General features: G+C 41.2%; 1 protein-coding gene across 1 annotated transcript in view; it reads left to right on the forward strand.

Annotated features, from left to right (window-relative positions):
• The window catches only part of trim62.1 (tripartite motif containing 62, tandem duplicate 1), a 40,033-nt gene that overhangs the window by 4,155 nt on the left and 9,368 nt on the right, over window positions 1-26,510 (forward strand). Inside the window, exon 3 of the mRNA XM_080424905.1 lies at window positions 22,431-22,526. Within this exon, the coding sequence (XP_080281031.1) occupies window positions 22,431-22,526 (96 nt within the window). The remainder of the gene's footprint in view (window positions 1-22,430; window positions 22,527-26,510) is intronic.

Below are 26,510 nucleotides of genomic sequence, written 5' to 3' on the forward strand. Positions count from 1 at the left end.
TAGTGCAAGAGGCATAGAAATGTTTTATGCCACCTCCTTGTTTACCTAACAAACGTCAGACAGCAGAGTGTAAATGGTTTTGTGGTCATTTCTGGTTTATTATTGACAGGACACTAGAGAGAGAGAGAGATAGAGGGAGAGACGGGGCTTACAACACATGACTCTGAAGATCTTGCAAGTCGCAACTATGATTGGTGCTTTAGCCATTATACTGAAAGAAGGCGCCCTGATTGTTAAATTTTGTTGTAGTTTAGATTTTTAGATGCCTGAAGAAGGTCTATTGACTGAAACGTTGCCTAAATAAATTTTTCCTTATTGTGCAAGTGTAGACTGTGTGCGGGTTATTTCTTTTATTCTATATCCGTTGTGTTTTTGATAAAAGTCAAGCCTCACCTGTACAAGGTACAATGAGAAAAGATAAGTCCTACAATTACGGTAGACCTATGTACCATCAATAGAAAAAAAAAAATTGTATTGAAACTGAATCATTGACCTGCAAAATTGCCTGCATTTCAAACTGAAAATTAAACATGCATTGCATTTCAGAAAGAAAGCTTGGCTTGGTAATGTCACGAGTTAAAACATGCATTACATCTCAGAAAGACAGCTTGGCTTGGTGATGCAATTCCTTTTTTGAGTCCCAAATATTTGATTTATCAAATAGCCTCCATTCCTGTGGGGTTCAGATGAATGAGGTTTTGTTGTTGTTAGACCCAGTTTGTTGATGCCTCTGCTGGGCATCAGTATGTTTGTCAGTGTGTTGATCCAGCCACTGATGAATGCACTTTGTTTGCTATGCGACTGGAGCGGAGAGGGACCTCTCATTATCCTGGTACCTTACTCCTCTGACCCCCGGACCACAGTCTTGTTGCTGTTGCGATGACTTTTACCTCCTGCGGATTTATATCCCTCTCTCCCATGGATATTGCTGCAGTCAAATGTGCACAACTGCTCAGCATGACGAAAACGCATCTGCCATACATGTACGCTAATATGCAATTAATTGCTCGTCGCATGTCTTTATGTAAAGACTAAGGGGAATCTGCCATTTGCTTGGAGGAACTGATGCATTGATTAGGAAGGGCTTTATTCCACAGATCGCATCGGGTGGTATCAAACGCTGCTTAAATCCAGTTAACAAGGGCAAAACTACTCTTATGCTAAATACTGTTTGTCCCAGACTTGACTGATGAGCTTTCACGACGACGATCGTAAATAATGACCTAAATGACTGCTCAATTCATAATATTTTGATCTTCCTAAAGGCTTTAAACCCATTAAAAGTGTATATCGCCATGACAGGAAACCAAAGTTCTCATCGCCATTACTCATCGTTTAGCTACCCCGTATAGCTTGTAATGGGTTGTTTAGGAAATAATGACTTTGTTTTAGGCAGCATAGTTAATGATGGTGAGATTAGTGTTCCCATCTTCAGACATGCCAAACTGGCGCCATCTAAAATAGAGGTTTCAGTTGATTGCTCTAACCCTCAGTGCAGTCAGATCTCGGTGGCTTACAGCTAGTGACGTGGTCTTTTTTATAAGCCACATTTACCACTGTGCCTTAATTATGATGATCAAGATTGTCACTGGGCAGCGTGAGACCGCTGTGTTGGGGCGAGACAGAGCCTCTGCAATGCTTTCCAGTTGGTCCCAGGGGACCTCCATATGCACGCCATGTCATTAGAGCAGTGTAGCGCTGGATAAGAAAAGAAATGGGCGCTGTAGCCCCTGGTTATCCATGCATGCAGGGTTGTGTTTGGAGGCTATCCAGAGATTAAGCTAGACTGTTTAGGCAGAAGGAGTCGCAGGAGCTGGCTGGTGGCTTGATAGCACCGTGTCCCTCTGGTGACGTGCGTCAATCAAATTGAGAAGCTGCACCTCTGGCAGGCATGTTCGCTTCCATATCTACCATACAGTATGAATAAGGGGAACACGTGTTTTGCAGTATTCCATGGGGTGGTGAGACACTGTTGAATCCCTTGCAAAATTCTATAAATAAGCAATTATTAAAATAAGTACAAATGCAGTATAAAAAAGCCTCAAATATTTTGTTTTTTCATTAACAATAATAATGTTGTGAAAGATGAAATTATATTTCAGAATGAATTGAGTGTAATTACTGTTTCTTAAAGAAAAATGTAATACACACACACTCTCTCACATTCATTTTTGGCACAAAAGGTTCCGTAGCACACAGGGTTGTCTGTCACTCTGGTGACTGCCAGTGCTAGGCCGTAGCTCTTTGAGAGGATGCCATCGGTACACATGCTGTCACTACTGCAGTAATGAGTCAGGCTATTTCAAGGGCAGCCACGACTGCCATGTCTTCCATAGCTTGCCCCAGTCCTCTCTCCCTCCCTTTAGCTCCATCTCTCTCTCTCACCTCGCACTCTCTTGCTCCACCTATGCCCTGCTCTCCTTAATCTACTTCTCATTCATAAGGTGCATGCTTTATTAAATGCTTGGGATTTAGGTTGTTAGTTAATTATGTGGAGGGAGGTGGCTGCCAGCAGGCCCCCAACAAAATAATGATCTTGTTGGCAGTCAGTGCAGGTGGCGTTGCGGAGAGGTTTCATTCATGCGTAAACAGAGCCATGGGGAAAGGCACAACAGTCATATTCTATTAGAGGAATGTAGGCATAATATCCTCATCCAGAGGGATGCAGTGGCTTGTTGCAGCATTACCATTGTTGGAGAATGCTCAAGGTGGGACATGATGGCTAGGCTGGATGCCAATTTAGCCCCATACTGTTGGTAAATCCATCAGATGCCTTGTCATCTAGCATCTAGCCCACACGCTGTATAGGTCATTGAGGTCATTGCAGAAAACTAGAGTGGATACTTTTCTATTTCCTTTTGCTAATATTCCCATCAGTCTGTTTGTTTTTAGTTTTTTAGATGGAGGGTGATTTCTTTGGCTTGCATTTTGTTGAGTTGAAATGTTGGTACATCTGTTAGACTTTGTGCTTCCTCTGGGAATTGCATGTATTATGGGCCTTCTGGACAAAGGGCTTACTGTAGCTCTAAAATTATACCATATGTTTGCCAGTGTGCCAACATATTTTGACCGATTGCTAGCACAAAGTACCCAGTGGAATGTATAACTGTTTTACTTACTTCAGGTGTTGTTTGGATTGTCTGCATAATTTCATTAATTTTTTTTTATCTTATTGTTCCTCAGGGGACGTCCTTTCATTCTTCAAGTTTGAATTTCTAACCTTTAGCTGTTGGCTCTTTTGGCAGATGGCAAACATTCGTCTTTTCTACTTTTTACCTCCTTCGGTTTTTCTTTGTTCCACCAACTCTGCATCTGTTGTTTTGTTCCGAACCTGCCTACTCCTATTCTGTTCCTGTCATTTTACTTTCACATATTCACGACACAGTGAGCGTAGGGCTTTAAAGGTCTTTCTGCTGGAATAGGCAAATAACAATGATCTTTCATGTGTAAACATGATTTGTTTTCATTATAATGCTCTGTACCTGAGGTAAAGGTTTTGACAGTCTGGGATCCACCTCCGGGTCTAGGAAGCACTCTGTATGTACAAGAGAACTGGTCTGGCAGAGTGGCAGGACCACAGAATGAGCGAGAGGCAGGGTCACTGCAGAGGAGGAATTTGCAGGTCATCCTGCTAAAGGAAAGGGGAAGTTAATCTGCCCCCAACACACACACACACACACACACACACACACACACACACACACACACACACACACACACACACACACACACACACACACACACACACACCATAACACCACCTTTTCCCAGTGTTACCCTAGTGTTCCTATTCTGGGGTGATCATCCGGCGAAAATAGCAGATCTACAAGCTCACAATACGTCGCGTTTATATCTGCTCTTTTCAGCAAATACATTTGGTGTATAGGGAAAAGCGAGCAGACCTAGTATTATAGACCCCTGGGGTACTCCGGTCAACTAAGTCTATCCCCCCATGAAGCCGCCATAAACAGGCAGTGACAGTGCGTTGACAGATGTTTCAACTCCATGGCTTCATAGCCAGAGCAGCCTATAGAGAGACTAATTTCAAATGGCAAGGCTAATGAGATGTTTCGTTCAGGGACTTGGACAAAGCTGGCCAAATGTCACTTTGCAAAAGAGAAGCTCGACTGACTAGATTAAAGGCCACTATGTAATTGGTGTTAATTCCTCTACTCATTTTGTGACGATTCTTTCTGTACTTTGAGTTTAATGCGTGTTTATTGACCCCTGAGACTGAGGCTGAGCCTGGCGCTCCTGATTAGCTGGGGAATTATGGCAGACTTACAGGCCATTGTTCAGGAGGCCTGGGGTTGGTTGGGTTGGGTCATAGATCTCCTGTAAGTCTACGATTAGCCAGAGATGATTCAATTAGACATGCTGCTGTTAGGAGATGTCACTTATACAGTACAACCTACGAGCCAGACTGAAGTATGACCCAACGGAAGCAGCCGATGAGAGTAAAATTAATAAGACAAGAAGAGGCCAATGGAAGTTTAAGCTTTGAATGTCTCTATTGTTTAGGTTCAAAGCCCAGTTCCACTTTTTGCCTACCCACTGACTAGGGGTGTCGTGACTTTCGAATAATAAGATTACGATTACATTTTCGATTTCCACTTTTGAAAACACAAAACAATTCTATGATGGTGGCTTTTGCACATTAGGAAAATCCAGTTGTTGTAATGTACCCTTCATCTTTTATGTAACTGCAGTCAGTGTGTATTCTTCACATCAAACAGCAGGTTCCATTCAGGCTCACATTTTAATTTCCAGGACCCCCAATTTGATATGCATTTAGGAGTGTGTATTTTTTTTTTGTCACAGTACATTTGCAATTTCCCCATCCTAACTATTAAGAGCAGTGGGTGCCATTAATACAGTGCCTGGGGAGCAGTTAAGGGTTAAGTGTCTTGCTCAGGGACATTTATTAGACACAGACCTGGGCCAAGGGGCAAACCTTCTGATTCCCAGAGGCCTCTCTACCCATTAAGCTATCGGTGCCCAACTATATACAATACACATAGTTAATATCCACAGTAAATAATAGCATCTGTATATCCCATGATCATATAAGTTGCACAAAGAGACAATACCACAGACATGGGTAAAATAAAAAAACTGGGCAAATAATTTGAATCATACCATTTTTCTCTGACCACATATTCTTTTGAGGCTCTTTTGCACTCCCATAATTCACTCCTGCATTTGGGTCTGGCGGGGTCAGACTAATCATCGCAGAACGGTCAGACGGACCCGTGTGGCCTCCCCCCCATCACCTCTGGTCAGCTCCTCTCTCAGGAGGAATTCCACCTGGCCATGCTAGCAGAGGTTTCTGCACTACGCTTTGTATCCTCAGGCTAGAGGTCGTAAATTGATTCCGCTTGGACAATCTGACCCGCTTTTACTCTGGAGTTTCCAGGATATGTGTTAAAAGGTTGGTCTATTTTCAGAGAGTCATCTGTATGGTGCTAGTCGTGGGGCTTTGGCTTTTACTTGATGTTACGGTGCTGCAGCATGATATTGGCTCAACTAACCCAGATACCATTAATTGGAATTGAAGAGAGAATTTATCAACACAAGAGAGAATTTATCAACAGGCAGATCTATTTAGTCTAGTGAGTAAGCCTATATTAGGCCTGGAAATGTTTTTGTGTACTGTCTGGTGACTTTACAAAGCAGCCTTGAGTCCCCAAGAGATAAGTTGATGTCAAGGGAGTGACTGAAACAGGCCCTAACTTTATTAGGGCAGAATAGTGATGCTGGCAAGTAGAGCCTGACTGATAAAATCTTTTGGCCGATATGGCCATTATTAGATTTTGTTTTATTATCTGCAATTATGCAGCCAATGTGTCCCAGATTTATTTTTACCAGTTTCAACGGCAAGCTTGTAAATCGTCTATTTTTGAATAGAATAGAAAATAGAAATTTTGGAATAAGTAGTTAAATAAAAGAAGAAGAAAAAACAACAGCAAATAAATCGATCAAAACATTATTCTGGTTCTTTAGGACAAAATCGTGCTTGGCATCATAATCGTCTCTACTGGCAAGCTAAATGATTTCAAAGCCTGCATACACAACAACAGCTGTATGAGGATTCTTCTTGAGCTGCATTCAGCCCGCCAACACGGAGGAGTCTAATAAATCTGTTTATCCCTGCTTTCTGTTGCTAGCATGCAGCAATGTCATGTTTTATACAAGGTGGTATGTGCATGTTTTTTTTTGCTCAGCTTTGCTAATCCTTGGAAGCTTTTTTGATCTGGAAAGGACATGAACATATATTTAGTTGTGATGATAATCCCCTGGCAGTCAAGGATATCCGAGGGTCATTTCCCGGCCGTTGTTGCTCTGTATAAAAATACCACTAGCAGGAGGAGATGCTTTCCTGGCGAATGCCGCTTAGTTTTGCTTGGTTAGTAGGAAATCTCTGAATATAACTTGGAATCGATGTTAATAATGCCCCCTTCCTTTCGAAATAATTAGAAAGCTGATTTATGAGAACAGCTGGCAGATTAGTTGGGATATTATGTAATGTCGGAGGAGGAGGCACAAAGCTAGTAATTTTTGCATGTACCCTTTTTTCCCCCCCTGCCTTCATCAGTTGCCTGTTGAGATGATGTATGGCCCATTCACAGATTGGTGCCTACTGTAGCTACTGACAGAGATGATTGATGGCTTGTCAAAGATGGGCTTGAACTGGAATATACTGTATCGGATGGGATGCTGATCGTTTGGGCCTCATACTTGTCTAGACAAGTCTGGGTGTCTACACTGTTATAATGCCATCGTCAGAAATAAAAGGTATTTTCCAGGATCCAAGGATGATTCCTTGGACTCCGCATGACTCCTAGCTCTGAAGACAGAGAAGAGTTATTACAGTAGTCAGGGGAGGAACAGCTAGGACAGTAGAGAAACTCAGGGTCTCAGGCTGCTAATGCTTAATTTATCCTCCGTCTCACAACAGTGTCGCTAGGCCTGTCACAATTATTACATAATCAACTAATCGCAATTATTTGACATAATCGCAATTATTTTGCTTAATCGTCCTAATCGTTTCCATGTTGAAAATGTGTCACTTAGTGACATGTTGTAAGCTTGTAGATCAGCTATTTCTGCTATTTAGAAAATTATTAAATATGAATATTTTAAGTTATTTGTCATATTTGCCCTGAGCAATTTTTGATTACGAAGCCTAAAAGGAAAACAATGTTTAAAAAAAAAAAATGTTTCAATGTTCAATGCCAAAAACACAATTAAATCGTTAATCGCAATTATTTGAGTGACGATTAATCGTCATCTTAAATTTGTAATCGTGACAGCCCTAAGTGTTGCACGCCGCAAATTCATGGACGCTTCATGGACGTGGCATGTTGTGAGCTTGTAGATCGGCTTGTAGATCGTGTGAAACAGTCGCACGACTAAGTATAAATTGACTTTATGTCGAGACCACTAGAGAGTACAGTACCTTGTCTCTGGCAGGCAGCTCCCTGCTCGAGCCTGCTTGCTTCATTTGCCCCCTAATTACCAAACGTACCACTGAACGCTGTGACACCAGTGTATCGCTGAACGTTGTGATACCAATGTATCCTTCTATCTGATTTGTGTAAATTCTACCTGCAGTACTTTTCTACTTCTGTAGCGCAGCACAATTTGTTCTCACACAAGCTAATAAGCCCTTCAGCACCGTTCTCATTCCAGCAAGCTCTGTTTGGGCTCATTAGCATTACGATTAGCAATTTTAAAGACTTACGATTAGCAATTTGAAAGACTTATGCATCCATTTATTTTAGGGGGGCGGTGGGATCTGAGTTGACATGCGGTACTATGTTTAACGTTAGGGTTTAACTGGAGGAGGAAGAAGTACATTTGCGTACTCTGTGCCCTTCCTCATTGGAAGTGGAGCAGCGTGCTCTGAACATTCATCATTTACATGACGTGCCCTACATTCTAATGGTTGGAGAACTACGGCAGCATCAGCCCCTCCACACACACACCCTGCTTCTCCTTTCACCACCACATACAGTACCTGCAGGTTCCCGTACATGAAACAGTGTTGGTTGGGTGGGCGTTATGCTTGTTAACCCATTCAATCCGGACACGCATCATTTTTTGATTTCTTTGGCTATTCAAAAATAGCATATATACAAGCTCATATAGCGCTATGAGCTTGTAGATCTGCTATTTTTGAAAAATCTTGGAACATTTTAGCAAATCTTTGAATATATATTTTTCCACGGCCAAATACATATCTAAAAATGTTTTCTAAATCCTAACAGTATGTTGCTATATCAGTGGTGCTCAAACTTTTTCATGTCAAGGACCACCCAAAATGATATGTATGCCACGGACCCCGTCTCAAAATATGTTGTTCCAGGGACCCCCAGAAGCATAGATGTTAAAAATGTTAAAAAATAGTTTAAAATGTTCGCTTTAAAACATGGATTGGATTAAAGTCATATGCTTATAGTACCCAACTACTGTGCCCCTAGAGATGACTTGTTTAGGGGGGTGTGTGTGTGTGTGTGTGAGTAATGAGCTTGTGCACCTGCAATGTGCATGTGTGTGCATAATGAATAGCAATTGCGAGTGGGTGTGCATGCTATTATTGCCTTTTCCCTGAAACTAATTGATGAAAATGCAGAATCTTTTTTCTTAACCACATGAAACCTAGCATCGGTATTCTGGGTAGCCGATCTACAAGCTCACAATCCGCCACAAAGCAACAACGTTGCTTTGCAACGTGGCGTTAGTTGGTAGATCGGCTATTTTCAGTATAGACCCCTGGTGGAACCTGGTCAATGAAGCATATAGGGTTAAAACTTTTATGTCGATACGAATATGCAATGTTATGTGTAAGCATTTCATACATACTTTACAAAACCGTTTACCGACTATTTGTACATTTTGACAATTTTTGCCTATAATGTTATCGTGCACAAAATGGAGAAGCCAGGTTAAAAGTGCTTAAATGATCTACATTTATATTGTTGCTGTCAGGCAGAAACCTCTTATCTCCATATTTAAACTTTTACTGTAGTCGTACTACAGTGTCACACAAATGTAGCAAAAATGGCAAATCTACAAGCTCCAAACGCGTCTTAAATGCGACTCGTTTTGAGCTTGTAGAGCTGGTATTTTTTTATTTGAATCCTGAAAAGTAACAGTTTTGGACAGGTTTCCAACCGATAGCAACGATATATAGAGAGTATAGACCCTTTATGCATTTAGTGTAATAGAAGAACTTGATATAAAAACTTGAATCCTAGAAGTATACAGTACAAAAAGTGCTTTGGAAAGCATGCATGAGGAAAGCCCAAAAGCATTTTTAAACAAAAAAGAAAATCCGGGGAACATTGATTCATAGGGCACAAAGTGAGTTCTCTTTTTGTTTTAGGGCCATTGTCTGGTAGTAATCTTGTTATAGAGTAGATAATCCCTGCTTGCTGGGCACACGGCTGTGAGCTGATCTCCTTGTCCAGTGCGTGGCCACTGGCACTGTAATCTTTAACCATGTCCCAGCTGTGCTGGCAGCACAGGGAGGAGTGTTGCATCGCCGTCGGCAGTGTAAAACAAAATAAAAACACTGCCTTTTGTGTTACACCTCAGTCTTTTTAGATGCATTAGTACATTGCTTCTCAAAGTGGGGTCCGGGGACCCCCAGGGGTCCTTGGTGGGGTACCAGAGGGTCCCCAGCGAAATAAGTTAATGTAGCGTCACAATTTTTTGCAATTTGCGCAAATCTTTGAATATATATATATATATATATATATATATATATATATATATATATATATATATATATATATATTTTTTTTTTTTTTTTTTTTTAAAGCCAACATTTGTCAAATCTTTGCTTCTGGGGGTCCCTGGAACAAAATATTTTGAGATGGGGCTCTGTGGCCAAATACATATAATTTTGGTGGTCCTTGACATGAAAATGTTTGAGAACCACTGCATTTGTATGAACAGATATTAAGTTCTACAAATGCACTATAGGATGGGTCATTTCTTGTGCTATACAATATGTCAACTTTTTATTTCAAACAAGTGTCTGTTAAAAACATTTGCTGCACTGCAGTACTGTTGTACTATAGGATTAAGAGGTTTCATTTACATTGGTTTTATTATGGGCTTTCGAAAGTAATGCGTTAACGGATGTGATTAACTCTCTCAGTGCCAATGAAATAAAAAAATATGTTCATACTGTGCCAGCAATTTCTAAAAGTAAAAAAAAGTGCTTAGGAAGCGAGATACAGCCTTTTTCAGTTATAAGTTAAACAAGGAGTGGGTGAAGCTGCAAATCTTCAGATAATGATATCTTGGGTTCTGAACATTTTTTTCCAAAAATTATAATAATTATAATATTTTGTAATAAAAAAAAAAACACTTCTTGGCACATTCTTGGCACTGAGGGCATTCAGAAAAAACTCGGGATATCTCGTTGTGTGGCACTGAGAGAGTTAATTTGAAATGCGTTGATGATAAAAGAGTGCAGGTTGTGTGAAATGTGTCAATTTAGGTTTTATTTTGAAGTGAATGACCGGAAGTGTTGTTTGTTTTTGTGCTGTGCCTTGACCGCTGCTCGAGAAGATGACCCAGTTTTGAATGTTTCAAAATGCTTTTTATCTTTTGTTCATGTTACATAACTAGGTAATGGCCACTTCAAACACATACTGTATGTTCTGTTGTTTCACGTTTTATTTAAAATCTGCTGTGTTTAATTAAAAGATTTGATTGTCAAACAATCTGAGCCCATTTACATGCGTGGATCAGATTAGAACCCAAACCATCTTTTGTCTTTTAACTCTATTCTGTTTAGATTTTCACGTCCACCGGTACCTATTTGGTGTGGATTTCTCATTAATTTGGTGATACTGTCGGTTTCCAAACAATTTTAAATTAAGCATAACATTTTGCATGATTAGTCAGCAATTACACACACACACACACACACACACACACACACACACACTCGCATACCACAGGCTGTCCAATGTCTATTCAAGCCTAGTTTATCATACTTTGTTGTAGTACAGCAACGTCGCTATCTGAAAATAACTGATTTTGACATTTAGAATCCGTTCTTGTCGTGAGCGACGCTCAGCGAAGTATGATTTTGGTATCAGGCTGCCTCTCTAACTCAGCAGGCCAGTGTTATTTTGGAGGCAGAAGCCGTGGGTCCAAGCTCCAGAGTTCTTAGTCATTCCTGCTCAGTCAGCTCAGCTGGCTGCTGGCTGCTGATCTCAGGCTACAGGGACAGGCGTCTCCCCTGGAGAGAGGCTCTGTTGGCTCTGCTGATGCTAGGGGAAAACTCACAGGCTAGGATACAAGGCACACAGCTTGAGCACAATTTGATGTCTCGGAATAAACACTGGAGTTTATAGCTTGAGACAGCATTTTTTTTTGTTTTGTTGCCATGAGTTCAGTTGTTTGTTTTATGAAGTTTTGTTCTTTTAGTCTCTGGGCCCCGGGGCCAAAGACATGGGATTGCAGGAACTTGGTTACCACACAGGCCCCTATGAAAGGAGGAGGTTTGTGTGCGCGGCATGGCGTCCCGTGCTTATGAGGTAGGCCTACTTATGCAGGTGCTGAGAAACGTGACGCACAACTTGAATCAGTGGTTCACAAACTTTTCAGCTTGGGACTGAAAAAATCTGTCTACTCGGGACCCAAATGTACCAAAATACATTATGAATGAACAATTTGACTGTTATTTAAAAAATAGTGAAAGTAGCTGATTTAGATCTGTGTCGAAAAGGAAGATTTACTCACGACCCATGAAAATGGGTCTGCCAACTCAAATATGGGTCCCGAGTCCCTAACATCCATCAGTGTGTCCCACACACAGGTTTTATTTGGGCGGGACGCCCTATTAACGGTTCATAAATTATACAGTATTTGGCAATTATTTTAATGCCACATTTGTTTATTTTCCCAGAATTTCAGAATGGTGACATTTGCGCGAACGCTTTTCTTTCACCAATGTGCACATCACATCACATCACCGTGTGGGTCAATTAACCTTGTTGGAGAGGGAGCCCTGATTCTAGTGTGTGAGCGTGGCAAGTTACTGCCTGCTGGAAGGTCAGCCACTTTCTCTTAAAGCTGAAAGTAGGGGAAATCTATCAATTAGCGCACCACTAGCTTTGTACAGTACTGCAATTAGTAAAAATCAGTCGCACTATGAAATGCTACCAATTAAACTACTTCACCACAAAATGGATAAGAAAAAAGGCCAGTTGGTAAAAAAAGCAATTACAAGGCTATGGTACAATGCAGATCCTCCAATTTGTGAGCGGTGGCTTAGTATTGTGGAGGAGATATTGTAATGTAGAAACAAACTCATAACTTGAGATCGCAAGAGACTCTATTCCTTGAAAAATGGGAGAAATGGACTGAATATAGAACCCAACAAGACGACACCTCTAACAGTGATGGACATTCATGAATGGACTGGAATACGATGCTTGATATTGTTACATATGAACCCCTGCCTGCACTGTAACTGAATGAAAATCTGCAAATACATATTAATTTAAAAAAAGAAAAAAGGCCAATTTAGGAAAAAGGGGAAAGAAGAAATAACAATAAGCTAAAGGTATGCATTATGTCATCTCTTTGTCTATAATATCTGTACATGTAATAACACAGGCTAGTGTAACGCTTTAATGTTCGTTAGCCTATGTTTCTTGCTATGCTATTACACATAGGGTGACACAGTAATCCGTTTACTGTCCAACCTGCTTACATAACATGGGATTTAATTTCACACGGTTTCATCATTGTAATGTGTGTAGCCTACAGCTAATTACAACCTAACTAGCAGCACATTACCATGGATTAAAGTTCTCAGTTGCCAAGACTGATTTCAGTCGTTTGGAATCCATAGAGGCCAGCATTGGCCTCCATGGTGCCCAAAGCTGGACTCTAGCCCTACAGTAATAGATCTTTTATTAAAAAATGTAAGAGCATTTGAAATGGCCAAGCTAGCAATACAAAAATCTTCAGAAGCGTCATCCATAATACCCTTTCTTCAACTGGTTGGTAAAATAGTAAAATAGCAGGAACATAGGTTTAGAACGATAATACCAAAACATCATGATTTTACATATTGTGCTAATTGTTTAGAAAACAGATCTCTATTGTGGAGAGCTTCCACAAATCACAGATTGGGATTTCTCTTGAATCACTGCATTACTGATTTGGTTAACTTTCATTGAGGTGACATAAAGGTTTCTGTGATTGTATTAACTATGTGCTATGTGCTTTGTGTGAAACAATTGGTAGAGAGCTCAGTGTTCACAACGTGTGTTGCTTCCAGCAGTCAATCGCCTGTGTTTTGACATCGGTGCTCCTTAAAACACCATGACACACAATGCAATGCAAAACCTGTGTGTCTAGTGGTGGTTTCATACCCGTAATTTCATTCCATTTATGGCTGCTGCTTTCATTGCAGCCTGTGTCGGATCCTTGAGACTGCGCCTGGTTTGGGTCACAGTGTCTTTGGGAAGGCATGACCATGCACTAGCTATTTCATACTCCCCTCACTTGTCATCGCGTCTTATTGGAGCGGTCTGATAGTGAAGTGCATTTTGCTTGTGTGTGTGTGTGTGTAGCGGCATTTTGTGTTTCTACTACTATTGTATGACCTAATTGGCGCAGTATAGAGATTCTAGGGGTCGTGGGGTCAGCATACTGGAAACCATCATTAACTACTGTATGTGTCTTCTCTTCCTCCATTTGATCTTGACTGTGCTAGGTTTGCTTTGTGTTGATTGAATGAATAGATAGCTTTAGACCAGTGCTTCCAAACCCTGATGCTCAGGTATGCCAGGCACTGTTGGTTTTCCTATTAGGAAGCTAATAATTGCATTGACCTGGCATCCTTGTCATTTAATCGAATCACTGACTAGTTACGCCTAGAGATGCAGCAGCTGGGTGAATGCCTTGGAACTACAGTATGTATACCTGGTAAGATAGAAAACCATAGACCTGTGTTGAGTTAGTCCCTGTGTGAATGTATCCTGTGTTCTGTTCCTCATTGCCAGTTTGTAACCTAATGTTTGGTGTCCTGTTTGACTATTGCAAGTTCATTGTATAAGTATTCTCTTGGGAGTTTATCTTCATGTATAATGGTGGTTTATAATGGTGTTTCCCTGGTGTATAATGAATGTTCTGACTGTCAAAAAAAAACATGTATCCTCCGTCGTATGGCGGTGTCAAAAATAGCAGATCTACAAGCACAACGCGATTGATCAGCATTTTTTAGTGCAGGACAATGTAATGTGTAAAAATACACGAGGACCAGGCTTAATTTGACAGCATTCTTATGAAACTATGTAGTCACTCGTGTTTTTCTCTCCCCTCGTCATTCTGAGAACTGATCATTTATTCTCTGTTGCCGGATGTAATTGAAATCCCATCTTGAGGTTGAACAGAGTCATTTATCCCCCCCCTGGGTGGAGCAGAATGATTCACTCCAGTGTACAGTACAAGCCTTTCTTGGTAAAGCAACATAAAACACAGTGCACACATTTATGATGGGGCATGTTTAAGCATGTACCGGAAATGATTGACTTTCCGTTTGGGTCTGATTAACCGAAAATGTAATATAAATAATATACCGTAAATGATTTAAATATTATTTAATTGAGCTTCATACAATACAGTGCTGCTGCAGCAGTGCTACACGATCAAAGCGACCTTTAGCACTCTATAGTTAGACTAGATGCACATTAACCCATTAACCCATTTAGACCTGAGGCCGATTCTAAAAACGCCTTCTAAATCCTGACCTAAGTTTTCTGAAAAACCTAAAATATGTATTCAAAAATTACAAAAGAATTATGTTGCTATATACTGTACGGGAACCCAAAAGGGGTTCCCGTCCTGAAAGGTATAGCTACAAATAGGGGTTCCCGCCCAAAATGGGTTAAGACCTCGAACGCATCTGTGTCATTTTTTGATTTGAGCTAAAAAGCAATATTTTACACTTTGGCTATTCAAAAATACCAGATGTAGAAGCTCGGTGCCGCGCTACGAGCTTGTAGATCAGCTATTTTTGAAAAATCGTGAAAATGTGTGCAAATCTTTTAATACATATATTATTTTAAAGCGAATTTTTTTAACTCAAATCTTTGCTTCTGGGGGTCCCTCGAACAAAATATTTTGAGATGGGGGTCGGCGGCCAAATATCATTTTGGGGGTCCTTGACATGATATAGAAACATACGTTTTTCAGAATACTGTTGGGATTTAGAAGACATTTGTAGAATCGGCTTCAGGTCTTATTGGGTTAATTAGTTGTAGATGTGCTTGGTTCTATTATGGCACACACTACTTTTTCTACCAAAGAAAGACAGACAGACCTGCAAGTGAAGTCAATGTGCTAGGGATTAGTAGCCTGGTACACACCGGTCTGGCCCCAAGCGCTGGGTGGGCTGGGTTTTGCAGAAATCAAAAAAGTGTAAGAGCCAATGAATCGGCGTCTGTCAGTCACAGGGCCCTGAGCGCAGATGTTCTGCATCTGATAGTACTCATGTTCTGCAAAACGCCCACCCGGCGCTTGGGGCCAGACCGGTCTGCAGAAGACGCATGATGATGTGAATTCACGCGACCAGGATATGGTGTACCAGGCTAAGGTTTTAGCTCTCTGATGGGGTATATGAACCACCCTACTCACTCAGTCCTTCAAAGGCAGGCGGATCGGCAGCTTTGTATTCTAATGTGCAGTATGTACCGGTAAATACCAGTTACAAGTTGCCTTTCCAGAAAGACCGATGAGAGATGACTAAGCTGTTCATCTTGTTGCCTCTGTCTGCTCGCTGCATTCAAGTATGTCATTTGAGCTACATGTTAAGCTACGCCATGATGCAGTTGGAGTGTTCAAGGCTAGTACAATGTTATATCTATAAATATGACATGACATCATGCTACGATAAACCGCTGACAAACAACGTCATTTTCAAGTGGGGACATTTAAAAGAAAAAAGCCCATCCCTGGCCCCGACCGCTGGCCTAGCGATCCGGGCACCTAGGCTCCAATGTAGCCTGAAAGTGCATTGCGGGTTCAAGTCCCGTTCCCGACGGTCTTTACTGCATCTCTCCCCAGTCTCTTTCTCCCGGTTTCCTGTCCATCTCCACTATACCTATAAATAAAGGCACAAAAGCCCTAAAAAATGTTAAAAAACAAAGAAAAAGCCCATCCTTTACACACGTGCATGCCCTGTCCTTTTTCTTGTCCTAACAACCAAGCTGATAACTTTGAACGTGTGTTATGACGGTGCCCTTGTTGTGACACACCTATTTGGTGACAACGGTGCAAGGGCTGGTTCTGTATGGACGGCATATTTTCCGACCCTGTGCCCATAGTGATTTACAAGAAGCTCATAAAGCAGCAGACCTGTCTGTAACGGCTGCTGTGTGCTGCTCACTGCTTGCTGCTGCTCTGTTGGCTGGCAGCCTATTTACCCCGGCTGTCTGCTACCTGACAGAATTACAATCTGAGCTTGGGGAAGGTTATGCTAAACCGTCCTTGTAAAAATCACTTGCACCACAGTTTATGCGGGTGCTTTTGGGGTGTGCACAGGTAGCCTAATGACAAGCGGATGAAAGGGGTCGATGCTGCTGTTTTTCAGTGGAATAAATGAATTATGAATTTGAGCAGCATATTGCCTGTGCATACTATATGCCCTTCAGGAGGGCTTTGAGTCATAACTTTTTTTTGCCTTTACATTTTTTGCAGGGTGCTTTTTGCATGGCATCTGTTGAAATCAGAGGAAACCATTTATACTGGTGTGTGTGTGTGTGCTTCTCCCTCCTGTAGGCTCTTTCATTATACGTTCAGCGACTCCGCATGTTTTGTTCCCACCTCTATCGGTGCAGGCACTTTGAAACCAATAACTGCCTTTTTAACTGGTGAACGAGTGGCTGAATTTAATAAAGCTAGCAGCTGTGAGGAAAGTTTGTGGAATTTTAAGCGTCTTGAAGAAATGTATCCCCCCCCCCCCTCACACACACCCCTCCCAACATGTACCCTGGAGCTGCTAATGTGAGAGAAGCCAAGAAAGGATGGAAGGACAGAAGGGTGAAATTGGTTTTAGATTTATAACCCCCCCCCCATTCCCCACAGTTTGACATCCTAGGAAAATGTCATGTCATATTTTTTCAATACAATTTGTGTTAAATAGCTCTACATTCTGATAGTACTAATTGCTATAGAGTGTTTGTTCAGTAGCAGGAGTCTCGCCGTCTCTCCAGCTCTTTAATAAACAGAAAATACATTGTCACCTCAGGATACAATTTTTATCCAATCGGGAGAGAGAACTCACACAGGATACAGGATAAACAAGTACAATTGGAAGTTATGACATAAAGGAGTGAGCAGAATAAATGGTTACTCTCTCCTGATTGAATGAAAATTTGCCTTCCACCTGAAAATGTATTCATTTAATTTTAGTTTATTAAAGAGCTTGAGAGACGGGGAGACCCCTGTTACTGAACAAACACAGAATATAGTGCCAAACGTTTTGCTTTAACCAAAAGATATCACTCACCCTACCTTTTAAACCCTCTACAATTAGTAAAACAGACCTGAGTTGCACTGTACGTTGTTCTTTTTCGATCTACAGTACACCAAATCGAACGCAAATGTTCCCCCCAGAATAGGGATGCTGATATTCTCTCTTTTCTCGCCAAGTTTTCCTCTTGACATACTGTATCTTAGGGGGAAAGATGTACATATTTATGTACCGTAATTTGACAAATGTACGGTGCTATAAAGTAACAATGTAATTCAGGGGTGCCGTGGATGAAAAGAATATTTACACGGATGCTCTGAGCCAAAAAAAAAGTTTTGAGAACAACAATGCTAGCCTATAAATCACTACGTGGGTTTAGCTCCATCATACCTTTCAGATCTCATCATCCCTTACACCTTATGTAGGCCCGAACTCTAGATGTGAGGGCCTGAACCTCTAGTAGTGAAAAGTAGCAGATCAACCTCAAAACACGTTGCAAGCAATGTTGTGAGGTTAACTTGTAGATGGCTATTTTTGTCTGGTTTTGGATAGTGTGGTTAAGTTTCTGACGTATAGCTACTGTATGTTTTATTTCATTGCATTCCAGTATAATGCATATTATTATCATCTTGCACAGTCTTGCGGAACATGCCACACAAGCATTTCACTGCTTGTACCTACAGTATCTACGAGTGGGCGGACACGGTCGCCTCGGAAAACAAGGAAGTGTTGCTCAAATGAAATACATTTTCGGTTATTACATCCTCTATTTCTCGCTTCAAATGTTTTCAAAAAACATTCCTGAGAGCAATGTTAAGTTGTAAATGACATTGTGTGTTTGTTTACATGGCTGTCATGTTGGATACAGCGTAAAATTCAAGCAGCGCAGCAGGTGCTCTGACCCTTTGATTAGACAGCGGTCTGTTATTGAGCTCATCGGTCATTATTCAGAAAAAACACACCGCTGAATTCAGCGATTGACCAATCAGAATCAAGTATGTAACTAAGCAGTGTAATAATGTGCATTAATATGTCCATAATAATAATACATTTAATTTATAATTTACTTTCATTTTACCAGATCACAAAATGCTACAGGGTTTAAAAACAATGGCATAAAAATAACCCGACAAAAACAAAAAACATTCGGCAACAACATAAGACCCTTCTTGGGTTAAAAAGTAGATTCAAAACTAATTATGGCATAGAGTAAAAGACCTAGGAAAAAAGAAGAAAAACAATGTGGCTCTGCAAGAGACTAGCCGTCTATAAGAGCCTTCTGTGTGTCTGGCTGGAGCTAATCTAACAAACCGCTGGACCAATCAAACTTTGTATGCACACTGCCAATACGTTAAATATTTTTGAAAATATGTAACTTACATTTTATAATCGAGTCAATGGCTCTATTATGTCAATGGGTGACGGGATCGAGCTGAAACCTTGCCAAAATGTTGAGTCATAATTTCATAGATGAGCCACATTGGAGCTAGCCTGGTAAACCCTCCCTCCGGAAATCTCAATTCCATTTCATTTCAGGAGTGAGTCTGGCCTGATCCGCCTGTCTGCAATATTGGCTGTGCTGGAGTTGGGCGGGAGTAATACCGTTGACTGACAACCCCTTCAGCCAATGATAATTTTTCCCCTTCAGCCAATCAGCAGTTCACCAGTCTTAATGTGACGCGACGGGACTTTTGAGACAGCCATACCCAAAATGGGTTGCCTTTTTCGGGTACAATGGTGTCACTGCCCGCCCCTACCGGTTCTCATTTTTTTTTTTTTTAAATAGGCTTTGTCATGATTAATTGACCACATATATGAAGTTAAACAACTAAATTCTATCCAAACGATATCTTATAAGTAAATTCCGTGCCTCAAAATAGAAGTTAGAGAGCTTTTTGAAGTAAAAAAATAGCGGAGAATTGGCCGCACAAGAAAAAGATGGCTGCCGTTCGTGTTTTGGGCTCAATCGAACTCGCCACCTGATTGGCCAACGTAAGCTGTCAATCACAGAACAATGAGCGACGACGCTGATAGGCGCGGCCGTTTGGCATACACAGCCAATATTGCAGAGAGGCGGTTCATGCCAGACTCACTCCAGGAATCAAATAGAAATGAGATTTCCGGAGGGAGGGTTTACCAGGCTACATTGGAGCTGCCTGACCAATGCCAGATGTTTGGGTCCGATGCTGATTTTCTAATGAAATTGGCTTGAAAAACTTAGATTTGATTAAAGGTTCTACTACTAGAACATAACTTATAAGTAAACATGTTTAAGCATAACTTTTTTAAATATATGAATAGAACTTTTAACTTTAATTAATTATACATGAACTGAAGTTTATTACTGTATTATTTAACCACACACGCCTTTTCAAGTGTGCTGCAATGCATTGTGAGATTGTCTATTTTTGAAAATCTGAGTGGTAAAAAATCTGGACATATTTTCTGCATAATTGCTGATGTCAATATATCGTCCAAACTGATGTATTTTGTGCGACACTGTAGGACTAAGTATTAAATGGGGCTAGTCAATTATAAAAAATATTTTTTTTTTACGCTGATTCATTGATGAACAATACAAAAAATATTTTTTTTTAAACAGGCTTCTTGATTATTCAATTAATCGAATCCCTCCCCAATATTCTTTTTCATTTGAGCTAGACAGTCAGACAACATGCAAGTCTGTCACGATGGTTCTTCCTCTGCCGGTGGGAGATAGGCCTTTGACCCACCGCAGATGAGAGACTGCTGATCCTGCTGCACTCCTATTATTAACATGGAGAGTCACGTTCCCTCTCTGACTGCAGTACGGATTGTTTTCCTTGTCCTTGAAAGGGGAGGGGGAGTGCTTTATTTCCAACAGCCCATATTTTATCTGCCTTTAATTTTCTAGCTCATAATTGAGGTCAAGGATTCTCTGAATGTCAATGCTGTTGTTTTGTACAGCTGTTTTTTCTGCCCAAGTGGGTAGAATTTGATGCTACGGCAGCAGCCCTTTATGTACCCTCTCAAAGACGTTTGTATTAATGTGTGTTTTTTTGTTTTCCCTCTGTTTTGGTATTCATTTGTGAGTGGCGGGTGTTTTTAACGACACTGCTAAACTGACAGTTCCATTTGAAGCTTTTCTTCTGCAGTGGTGTTCAGGAGAGCTGTTGTCCCTCAGGATTACAGGGAAGGTGACACACGAGGCTGCATGACACACAGACCGCATTTAGCGAAGAGGCAGGCTGTGAATACAAAGAGCAAGATGGCATTTTAACTGGGGCTGTCTCACAATATCAGGATATGTATTCAGCGATGCCTGTGTCATATTGATGGGCCCTTATAGAAATATGTGCAGTGAGTGTATATATATTTTTTGGTTTGCTTTTAATAACATTTCTGCATTTGTATTCCACTGAGCCTTACCCTGGCCTACATGCTGGTAAATCCCTCTGCAATGTAGAGGGAGAAAGAGGTGAGAGAATACCAAGGAGGACATGAAACATTGTAGTGTAACTACTAAATCTAGTCTATGGCACTCTCAAAGCCCATTATTTGTTTTGGCTTTACGTATCTTGTGCCATTTTGGTCATGTGCATTGTATTGGCAGACGTATCATATTGTGAGTTACCTGCCAATATCCAGCCCTAATGTTAACCACTTTCAGCCCTGCATCCCTATTTTGGGCATGTCATTTTGGTGCAAACTAAATAAAAAAAAATGGCAGATCTACAAGATATAGATTGGCTCTTTTATTATTCGTCGTAACACAAAGTATAGGTCTTACGTGGCTATGCTGTGTTCACACAGGAGCTGAAGGGAATGTGTCTCTGTGGCTCCATGGCTTCTCTGAAATATATGTTCGAGAATGCATTTGGACAAGCACAGGGGACCAGTGTAAAACCTGCAACCATTTGTGACAGGAGCCCATCCTGAGGAATCTTGGAGGGGGCTAAGAGAAACACTGGTTATGTGTGGGGTTGCCTGACTAGAGACGAGACCCAGTTTCTCAGACAGAGCCAACCATCTCCAGAGAGCTCATTTTCCTCTGAATAAACCACCTCTTTCTGTGTTTCATATCGCCACCACCACCTTCTTGCCTTCTTTGCTGGTCAGACTTGACATTTGCTGTGCTGTGACTCAGCGCGCTGAGCTGTTAATACAATCAGTCCACCTTAATCAATAAGTCATGGAAGCCCTTTAGGGCTAGAAGGTGTCTGAGACACCTGAACCTCCCACTGAGCAGCCAGAATGAGGAGAGTCCAACCTTGAACAGAACTTGGACCTTTGGCGCCAGTTCCCTTAGCAACAAGTTGGCTATAACGAGAACAGTTTATTCACCCTTACAAATCAAATGACCATTCCTCTGACTAAAGAAGTCAACCACAGTAAAAAAACGTTTCATGTAGGTTTTTTTTCCCAAATGAGAAAAAAAACCTTTGAAAAAGTGACACTTATAAAACGACGATTCAGTCAAGTTAAACATATATATATATATATATATATATATATATATATATATATATATATATATATATATATATATATATATATATATATATATATATATAAGGATATTTAGCTGTTGTCAAGATACGCTACATGAGCTCACAATCTACAAACTCAATCTACCAGCTCAGTCTACAAGCTGACATGTCATGATAGGACACATTATGAGTTTTTAGATTGCCTATTTTAGCTATTTGTCGTACAAAGTACAGGTATGTAGGGCTTCACTGGTTAAATACAGTGATGGTTAAGTAAAAAAAGGGGGGGGGGGGTATATTACATTTAGAATGGCACCCTGCAAGTATTGTGTAGTTTGAGTTGCTACCACTCCAGTATAATTCCAGCATAATTCCAATGTAATGGATTAAATTGGGGATTTGTATTAAAATCCTTTCACTCATGTGGTGTTCTTGTTTGTGTGTTGCAGAGGGAAATGAAGGAACAGCTGGCCACCCTGCAGGACAGTGAGAAGGGCCACACCGAGGCCCTGCAGCTCCTGCAGAGACAACTCACTGAGACAAAGGTACCTTGAACGCCTGCCTGCATGGGTTGCTCCTCAAACCAGGCAGCTAATTTGAATCAAATGTGTCTATTTGAGTCACTTAAAAGAACCGGTTAGCGTACAAATTGTACTAACGGGTGACGATGAACGGGAAGACCTTGATCACTGGCCATCTGTCCCCCTGCCTAATAGGCTTGTATTGACAGTGAAATTTCAACAAGTGAATTGGATTATTGAGCAGCCGTTTTAATCTTGACAACTTGTTTTAATCAGCTGCACATGAGCATCTAGTCAATACTGCAGGTTTTCCTCCTCCTTTCCTCCCTGTCTCATCTCTCCCCCTGTAGTGAAGTTGAGCTATTGTATGTCTGACAGGGAGGGTGTCTCTGCCGTCAGAGATATTTGTCACGTTTTCTATTTACGTGTGGCTGTCTCTGCCGTCAGAGATTTCTTGTCATTCTTTCCGTTTACGTATGGCTGTCCCCATGTCACAGCAGTGCTTGTCAGTCTGTCTGTCGGTCAGAGTCCTGCACTGCAGGATTTTCTACCAGCCAACCAACGGAGTCGGGCAGATACAGGCTCTGTCCATTTTGTGGCCTTCCAACGACTGGATCTGACTGTGATTCATCCGTAGGTCTCTTGTTCAGCCATCTGCTGCTCCCCCGTAGTAAATCAGCATCACCATCTCATTACGTTTACATCCATTTGTAGAGGCCGCACTGCCTGGACGGGGGCCACAGTGTGACTAAAATTGATCTTTCCATCTTTCTGATGCATTTAGGAAGCTGACAATGAAGTGTCTCCGCACCCGTACTGGTGCGTTTTTCAGTATGTTCTCCTGATGAGCCCTGCTTTGTCACAGTCACATTGGATACAGGAATGAATGTCGAAATGGCAGGATTTATCACAGAGCATTTTGAAAGCCTAGTGTATTGTGTGTGTGTGTGTGTATGTGTGTACTGTATATGTGTGTATATATATACTGTGTGTGTGTGTGCGTGTGTATATATACATACACACACATATACTTATATCATTTAATGACATGCCCAAAATAGGGATTGATTATCAATCAATTATTTTATTACATTATCAATTATTTTTTACAATCAATGAAATCGATTAGTTCGATTAAATGTTGCACCCGTACTGTAACCCCTGCTGTTGGTCTTGGGGAGGGTGTAGAGATTGTTCTCCCCTGCCGGCTTCCCACCCTCGAGTTCTCGGCCAAGCCGGAGGCACCGTAGAGGAATGGAACCCCAGTCTCCACGGTTCGGTGGTGGAAAGGAACTTTACCCCTCCACCACCCGAATGCCCTTGTCCTTGTAATTCTAACCGTCTACTCTGTGACTGGTTGGACCTGATATAATGGAAAACCAGCAGTACCGGGTGTCCCGAGAACCGGAGTTAGGGATCCGCTGCTGTGGAAGATGAGTCGTGGTGAGGAGAAATGGAGCCTTTTCTCAGCAGATACTTTGATGGTTAATCGTTGATCGTGGATATGTTTCATTATGGTGTGTCTGTGTGGCAACTGTATAGGAGTTTCCCATGCTGGCAGACTGTGTGCTACACCTAAATGAAACGCAGCCACAATCGATGTTATTACCTTCAGTTGTGTTGTCTACCCGTCAAAAATGTCTACTGTGAATAGGCTCTAACCAGCGACATTGGCTCCTCCGTAACGGCCGCGTCGGCCTTGTGCTCTGGAGTGTCTCGCGGTGCAGGAGGAGACATTGTGTCCCATTCTCGTGCCCTGAAAGGCAGCCAGCGAACCTGTTCGCTCTGTTGGCTGCAATCGTCTTCCCAGCGACCACCGCAGCCTGCCGGCCCAGACAGAGAGACAGACACGTCGGTTAAAGCGAATGCCGAGCTGCTGCGGTTCACCATCTCTTTCTCCTCTGTGTCATTAGCAATCCCAGGTGGGAGGACAGTGGGGACACACAGCCCACCTTGATGTCACAGCCCTCTGTGCCTGCACAGGAGGGATATTAATGGGCTCCCTCTGGAACACAGAGAGAATATTTGCCCTTGGTTTGAGAAGGAACACGAATGGGGTTGGATGGTGATTGATTTTTTTTTCTTTAGGCAGGAGTAATGAAGCCTTGGGTCACAGTGCTCCAGAATCCAGCTCCTCCTTGTGAGGAGTTCTAAATTGAGATATTTGGTCTTTGCGGACACTTAACAGATGCACAGAGAGAGTAGTCCTCACTCTAATTCAGACGCACATTTTCTGCTGTTGTTTAGCAGCCCTATTTTAGGCATGAACACAAATGTAGTTTTCTTGCCTAAAATAGGGCTGGGCAATATATCGATATATTGATATTGTAACATGAGACTTGATTCTATCATCTGGGATTTGGGATATTGTAATGTCGTGATTACAGCATAAGTGTTGTCTTTTCCTTCCACATTGCGATATTCACTTTTTTTATTTTTATAAAACCATTGTCACAATACAATATTATCATATCGATATCAATGTATTTGGTCATAAGATATTTTGGGATAATTGATGAGAACAAAAAATGTCAGTGAACAAAGCCCAGCATCGGGGCTGCAACTATCGATTATTTTAGTAGTGATTATTTGAGAAACAGGTTTTTAAATATATATATTCTTTTTGGGTGGTGAAACCGCCCCTATATGTGAGGTTTCACATTTGCACCCCCCCAACCCTGCGCTGTGATTGGCCACCAGTGTACCCCCCTAACCCTGCACCGTGATTGGCCAATCACAGTCTATTCAGGATTGTGATTGGCTAGTGAAACATGACACATGTGCATAGCCCTATAAATAGGACTATGCACTTAAAAAAAAACACATTTATGTTTTTTTTAAAGTTAGGGGTGTACAATGGTTGGTCCACAATATTACTTTTCTTTAAGTGAACTTCCATCACTGTGATGACCACTGTGACCACACCGCCCACTTCACACTGGGTGTGATTTTTATATTCATCTTGAGAGATAAATAGCACTTTTGAATAGTACTGTATCTATATTGCACTTTGAATGCATCAGCACTTTTCTTTTTACCAATATTTTTTACCAATATTGTCTGCTAATATTGTCATAAATGTGTTAAAAAAACACATTTATGTTTTTTTTAAAGTTAGGGGTGTACAATGGTTGGTCCACAATATTACTTTTCTTTAAGTGAACTTCCATCACTGTGATGACCACTGTGACCACACCGCCCACTTCACACTGGGTGTGATTTTTATATTCATCTTGAGAGATAAATAGCACTTTTGAATAGTACTGTATCTATATTGCACTTTGAATGCATCAGCACTTTTCTTTTTACCAATATTGTCTGCTCTCTCTACTTTCTTTTTAATGTGTCAATTGTTTTTAAATGAGCTGCGGAGAACGGTATTTTGCTCCCCTGTATGTGTAGTGTGTATTGTGGCAGTGACAATAAAAAAAAGAAGATATATACACGTATATATGTCAACAAATCTATTACAACTTAAGCCCTATTTTATGCTTAGTCAGTTTGTCGCACAATGGTGTAATGCAAAATAGTTGAAATAGACGATCTTGTAGATCTTCTATTTTAACTAGTTTTTGTTTAAACATTCGCACATCGCCTATAATGACATAGCCAAAATAGGGATCGATTATTCACAGATTATTTTAATTAAATTATCGATTATAGAATATCTTTTATAATCGATAAAATTGATTAGTTCATTAACTGTTGCACCCCTACCCAGCATTTCCTTTTGGTCAGTAGGTCTGGTGCTGCTACTCTGGTGATTATTGCAGGGCTCTCTCATCTGGCCCCCTTTGTTCTGTCTCCCTCTCTGACGCTCTCAGTCTCTGATGATTCATTCCCTCTGATGTCCAGCTTCTCATTTCCCCCCCTTCAACGAAATCAATTTCCACAACTTCTTGCTCTCTTCCTTCTCCTCATCTTGCAGCCCTCTCTCCCTTGGCACAGTAATAGCATCGTTTTATCTTCCAGTCTGCCGCTCTTCTAATCACCCACCTTCATACACAG

The sequence above is a fragment of the Gymnoscopelus braueri genome, assembly GCF_963280865.1.
Source record: "Gymnoscopelus braueri genome assembly, chromosome: 3".
Taxonomy (NCBI): Eukaryota; Metazoa; Chordata; class Actinopteri; order Myctophiformes; family Myctophidae; genus Gymnoscopelus; species Gymnoscopelus braueri.